Consider the following 6,055-nt stretch of genomic DNA (forward strand, 5'->3'; position numbering starts at 1 on the left):
GCTCCGCGTCCATCCCGGCCTCGGGGCCGGCCTCTCCTGGTCTGAAGGCTGCGGGCGGCCCAGCCACACCGCGGGGAGCGCCTCACCTGTGACGTGCAGCTTTTCATCCGTGACCTCGGCCTTCAGGTAGATGCGGCCCCTCTTCTCCGTGTGGTCCATCCCGCAGAGGCTGGGCACGTTGATCACGCACTGCTTGTGCACGTTCATATCACAGGCTGCAAGTCGAGAAGGCAAAGGGGGAGGCTGCGCGTGGCCCGGAGCCACCCCCGCTCTGTGTTTTGGTTGCGTGAACAGAAGCGGAACTGAGCCACCCTCTAACTCGATGCTCTGCTATCGAGCGTCGGTGACATAAAGAACTGCTAGCAGATGTCCCTCACAGCACAGGCTCCCGTGAGTGACACATCCCTAAAATACTCCATCCATGTCTGTCCAGCCGCAACTGAGGCAGACCACCCCCGCCTGGTCTCCCGAACGTGCCTACAATGTTAACAGCAAACAAAATCCAGGGACTAATTAATACTTTATGTACACGGAGGCAAGCAATACACACATTTTAATCGGGATTCTTTCTGCCAAAGAATTTCTTATGTCTTCCTGAGAATTTGTGGGGCTGAGTTTATGATATTCAGAAAATGTTCTTTTCCTCAGCCAACTCTTTATCTCCAAGGAGGCTTACGTGCATTGCTTTTGTTTGTTGTTGTTTTTAAAAGAACCTGTGATTGATATTTTAAACCTATCCTCAAATATTTAAATATTATTCTGCGTAAAACAAATATACGCCTGGCTTGGTAAGGCATTCCTCACCAGCTGACATTACATGGGCAAGACAGGGAGAGGACTAAAGGTCAGTCTTATTGCGGAGAACTAAAGACACCGCGGGAGAAGGCGCTGGCGACCCACTCCAGTTTTCTTGCCTGGAGAATCCCAGGGACGGAGGAGCCTGGTGGGCTGCCGTCTATGGGGTCACACAGAGTCAGACATGACTGAAGCGACTTAGCAGCAGCAGCAGCAAAGACACCCTGAACAGAGTCCTGTGCACGGAGCTCAAACACAAGACGCTGTGTAGGCATTCCCGCTCCACCGGTCCTGTACCTCAGGCTTCCAGAAGGAGCAGGTGGCCCCTGGAACCCTCAAGAATCCCCCGGGGGCACCACAAGGCTCTTCTGATACTTCAAGGTGGAGCCTTCTTGGTACTCTAGTTTTGAGTGTTTAACTCCTTGGTCCGTGGGACTCTCCAGGCAAGAATACTAGAGTGGGTTGCCATTTCCTCCCCCAGGGGATCTTCCCGACCCCAGAACTGAACCCTCAGCTCTTGCATCTTCTGCACTGGCAGGTGGGTTCTTTACCAGCTGGGCCTCCAGGGAAGCCCATTTAACTTTAACACGATGAGCTAAATAGCAAGAAGCATTGTGAAGCAGGGGTCTCAGTTACACAGGGCTCTCGAGAAGCTGTGCTGTGACCTGCACTGGCGACCTCACTTGGGCAGAACTTGAAGGAGTAAAGGCCAACACCTCTGGGACAGCCATGGGCCCAGGAAGGCGGTGGAGAAAGGACCCAGGCTGCGTCCTGTGTCAGCTGCAACACTTGGAGCTGGTGCGTCCTGGGAAACGTCTGCTCCTGCTCTGCCCGCTGCGAGGTGAGCCTGCAGGGGGCAGCTGACTCCCCACCAAGCAGGGATGCCCACAGCACCATCACGTTACAGGGTGTAGGAGCGTGGGGAGAGGGAGTCTCTGCCGCGCGAGTCAGGGGAGGGGTCTGGCCCCCGACCACCAGCTCATGTTCCTCCTGCTCCAGCACGGAGCACAGACAGCAGCCCAGAGCCCCTCACAGCAGCCCAGAGTCCCTCACAGCAGCCCAGAGCTCCTCACAGCAGCCCAGAGCCCCTCACAGCAGCCCAGAGACAGAGACAGCAGCCCAGAGACACAAACAGCAGCCCAGAGACACAGACAGCAGCCCAGAGTCCCTCACAGCAGCCCAGAGCCCCTCACAGCAGCCCAGAGCCCCTCACAGCAGCCCAGAGACAGAGACAGCAGCCCAGAGGCCCTCAAAGCAGCCCAGAGACACAGACAGCAGCCCAGAGCCCCTCACAGCAGCCCACAGACAGAGACAGCAGCCCAGAACCCCTCACAGCAGCCCAGAGACACAGACAGTAGCTCAGAGCCCCTCACAGCAGCCCACAGACAGAGACAGCAGCCCAGAACCCCTCACAGCAGCCCAGAGACACAGACAGTAGCTCAGAGCCCCTCACAGCAGCCCACAGACAGAGACAGCAGCCCAGAACCCCTCACAGCAGCCCAGAGACACAGACAGTAGCTCAGAGCCCCTCACAGCAGCCCACAGACAGAGACAGCAGCCCAGAACCCCTCACAGCAGCCCAGAGACACAGACAGTAGCTCAGAGCCCCTCACAGCAGCCAGAGACACAGACAGCAGCCCAGAGACACAAACAGCAGCTCAGAGCCCCTCACAGCAGCCCAGAGCCCCTCGCAGCAGCCCAGAGACACAGACAGCAGCCCAGAGACACAGACAGCAGCCCAGAGCCCCTCGGACTCTGAGGAAAAGAATAAAGACACAAGGTAACATGCTGCTCGAGTGGGAGCACAGTCCATAAACAGAATCTGAAGCAGAATCCTGGCATATAAACCAGGGGCATGTTATTTTATTAGCGTGCGTGCATGCTAAGTCACTTTAGTGGTGTCTGACTCTGTGACCCCAAGGAGGCAGCCCGCCAGGCTCCTCCATACATGGGATCCTCCAGGCAAGAATGCTGGAGTGGACTGTTGCTTCCTCCTCCAGGGCGTCTTCCCGACCCAGGGACCGAACCCACACCTTACATCTCCTGCACGGGCAGGCGGATGGATTCTTTATCACTGAGCCACCGGGGAAGCCCTTTTATTAGAATACATTTGGCTAATAAATTCAAATCTATACCATTTATTTACTATCAGGACATTCCTGGGTGACCAGTAACGTCCTCTGGTCCTAACACAACTGTGAGCCGAGCTGCTGGGGACGCTCGGTGGAGACTCAGCTCAGCCTCGAGGGTGCATGCATTCCTGGCCTGTGTTACAGTTGGCAGCACCCCCAATCCTGGTCCACCCAGAAGAGCAGAAGGGTACAGCTGGCACCGCTGTTTAAGGGCACGGGTCACAGTCCTGGCCAACATGGACTAGGATGCAGCAGGAGACGTGTGGCTTGTTCTGCCCCCTGAGTCAGTGGGCATCAGTCTCAGGTCACCTTCAACTTGTTACGGTCGAGTGCCTAACAGAGCCGAGTATTCACTTTTGCTCCAAGTTCTACAACAGTCAAAAGTGTATCTACAAACGCACTTAGAATCCACACTAACCCGGAAAGCAGTCTCTTGGGAATCTGACAATCTCTGGACGCACAGGAAACCACCAGTCCTGATGACCACAGAGGTTTCTCGAGGCTATTAGGGTCCAGGGCTCAGGAAGGTGAAGCCTGCATTCTGAGAAGCTACCTGCCTCCTCCGTAAAGTTCACACAGTCTGCCTTCTATGTACAGCTGACCCTGAGCGACATGGGTTTCAACTGCACAGGTCCTCTTAGACATGGATCCCTTCCCGAGAATTACACGGTTGACCCCCCGTATCCGCGGAGGATTACCACGGATACCGAGGGAAGACGATGCAGGCGCGTGTCTTTGCTCCATGTGGGGACAGATGAGGCTGTGGGCCACAACAGCAGCATTATCGAGTGACAACATGCTGATTGTACCCAAACTCTTCCTTGTCTGCTAGAAAAACAGGCTCGTCATTACCTTCTCTAATTACCTTCTCCTGCCCTAAACATAAAATTTTATTGAAACAAATAAATAGCCTGGGGGGATCTCATTACATGAGATTAATCGAAGCAAAGAATTTCCATGAAAAAAATAGATGTCTTTCTCTCCTCCTGCAGTCGGTGCTAATACACACCGAACAAGAAGGGAGAAGGGGAGAGGGTGGGTGTCTTCCGGGATTTCATCTCTCACTGGCCTGGCAGGATCTGATCTGCCCATAATTATGCAAGACGAGGGAACTTAAAGCAAGCTCCTGTTCTTATTTTCACTGTGGTTTTGGCTCCAAGGAGAACCCACTGGATTTTTCCACAGTCCACCCACTAATTGGAGACACGGGCGGATAATGACTGTGGATGCTCAGCTTATCTTGAAGCTGAACCAAATGTGGAATCTAGGGGTGGGATGTCTTCTTTCAACACGTGGCATTTGCTTGGGGGTTCGACCAGCCTGCATTTAACAGGGATTGGAGATTCCTACCATGAAAACTGGGGACAGCACCAACTGCATGAAATCGGGGGCTTTTTTGGGTTCATAATTAGGCAGGGAAGTCGTATAATAAATTAGAACCTCGCCAGTGGGGGGATTCTATACTTTTGTAATTGAGCCCATATCTGAATGAAATCTACCAATTTTCTGAAAGGTTCCTGAGCATCACAGGGCCCTGCTGGCCCCGGGCATGCTGCAATAACAGAAAACATACTCACTGTCACACTTCATCCCCTGGTGGATGAGTCCGTAGAGCAGGGAGCCGCAGTGATCACAGAAGGTGGGGCTGCCATACGTGTGGATCTTGAACTTGTGCTTGCTCCTCGGGTCCTGCAGGGAGAAGCGGTACACAGACGGTCAGTCACGAGAAGACCAGCCAAGCTCAGGCCTGCCCCTCCCGTCCCCACGGCAACGGTCCAGGCCGCCCGCCTGGGCCCCGTCCTCTGGCATCCTATGACGGCGGGGCTCCTGCTCTGGGCCGGGCACCAGACACCTGCACCTCCTCTCTTTCCAGGTGTGACCTGCACATGTCGGGCTTTCCACCAGAACCACCGCATCTGGAGCCAGAGCCTCCAAGGGGATCCAGGTGCCCCAGGCGAGCAGAGCAGTTCAGACCACATGGTGGTGCGTGTCCCCGGGGCCCAGCGTGGGTGGAAGCAGAGTGGGCCCAGAGTCAGGGTGTGTTCAGGAGGCGGAACCGAGTGACCCTGCACTCAGTCAGCAGAGTTTGGGCCACCTCCTTTCGGACAAGGTTTCCAGAAATCCATGTAAGACCAGACACGCACCCAAACCAGCACCATTTCCCAAGCACCATATGCATCCCAGACGGTAAAGAATCTGCCTGCAGTGCAGGAGACCTGGGTTCGACCCCTGGGTCAGGGAAGATCCCCTGGAGAAGTCACTCCAAGTGGCAAGTCACTCCAGTCTTCTTGCCTGGAGAATCCCATGGACAGAGGAGCCTGGCGGGCTACAGTCCACAGCGTCGCAAAGAGCTGGACACGACTGAAGGACTCACACATACACACACACACACACACACAGACGCTAGTGATCTTCAAAGTCTCGAGATTTTACCAGCCGCCAAGACTTTAACACTGGTTCTCATCTGAGAGCTTTCAGAAATTCACTCAGAATGAGGCTCTGGCTCCTAACATTAAAAAAAAATTTTTTTTTTAAATATTCGCAACACATATTTTTCGAAGCAAGAGCACCACTGATTTTATAAATAAAGTTTTACTGGAACACAGCTGTGCTCATTCCTTGACATCTTCTCTGTAGTTACAATGGCCAAGTTGAGTGACAGAACCCTAATGACCCACAAAGGCTAAACACTAATTGGCCCTTACAGAACAAGTCTGCCAATCTCTGCTTTAGGATGGTGCTGTCTAAAGTATGGTCTCTATGTGGCATCATCATGACCCGAAGCTTGTTAGAAATTAAATCATGGACCCTCCCGAGACCAGCTGAATTAAACTCCAGGGACAGGCTTCACCACACCCTGCGGGTAAGCCTGAGGCTGGCAGGGACATGAAGGCGGGGAGCCCCTGTTTTACACAGTTTCCCCACAAATACTGAGCGAGTGCCTAAGACGCTCCAGGCGCATGTGTGCGTCTGTGCCTGTGGCAGGGCACTAGTTTATTCGGAAACGTCTCTCGGGGTCAGAGAAATCAACACCTTCCTTGGGCGGTTACTTTCCTGGCCAGTGGCAGCTGTGAATGTGGTCTGAAGCGGGGGCTTCACCTCTTACCAGTTCTCCCAACATCCCAGGA

General features: G+C 54.1%; 1 protein-coding gene across 1 annotated transcript in view; it reads right to left on the reverse strand.

The window, feature by feature from the left end:
- The window catches only part of PRKCA (protein kinase C, alpha), a 176,527-nt gene that overhangs the window by 79,337 nt on the left and 91,135 nt on the right, over nucleotides 1-6,055 (reverse strand). Inside the window, exons 5-6 of the mRNA XM_010856474.1 lie at nucleotides 4,505-4,616; nucleotides 87-215 (exon numbers count right to left, since the gene is read on the reverse strand). Of these exons, the coding sequence (XP_010854776.1) occupies nucleotides 87-215; nucleotides 4,505-4,616 (241 nt within the window). The remainder of the gene's footprint in view (nucleotides 1-86; nucleotides 216-4,504; nucleotides 4,617-6,055) is intronic.

Source organism: Bison bison, unplaced genomic scaffold, assembly GCF_000754665.1.
Source record: "Bison bison bison isolate TAMUID 2011002044 unplaced genomic scaffold, Bison_UMD1.0 scf7180017864371, whole genome shotgun sequence".
NCBI classification, from domain to species: domain Eukaryota; kingdom Metazoa; phylum Chordata; class Mammalia; order Artiodactyla; family Bovidae; genus Bison; species Bison bison.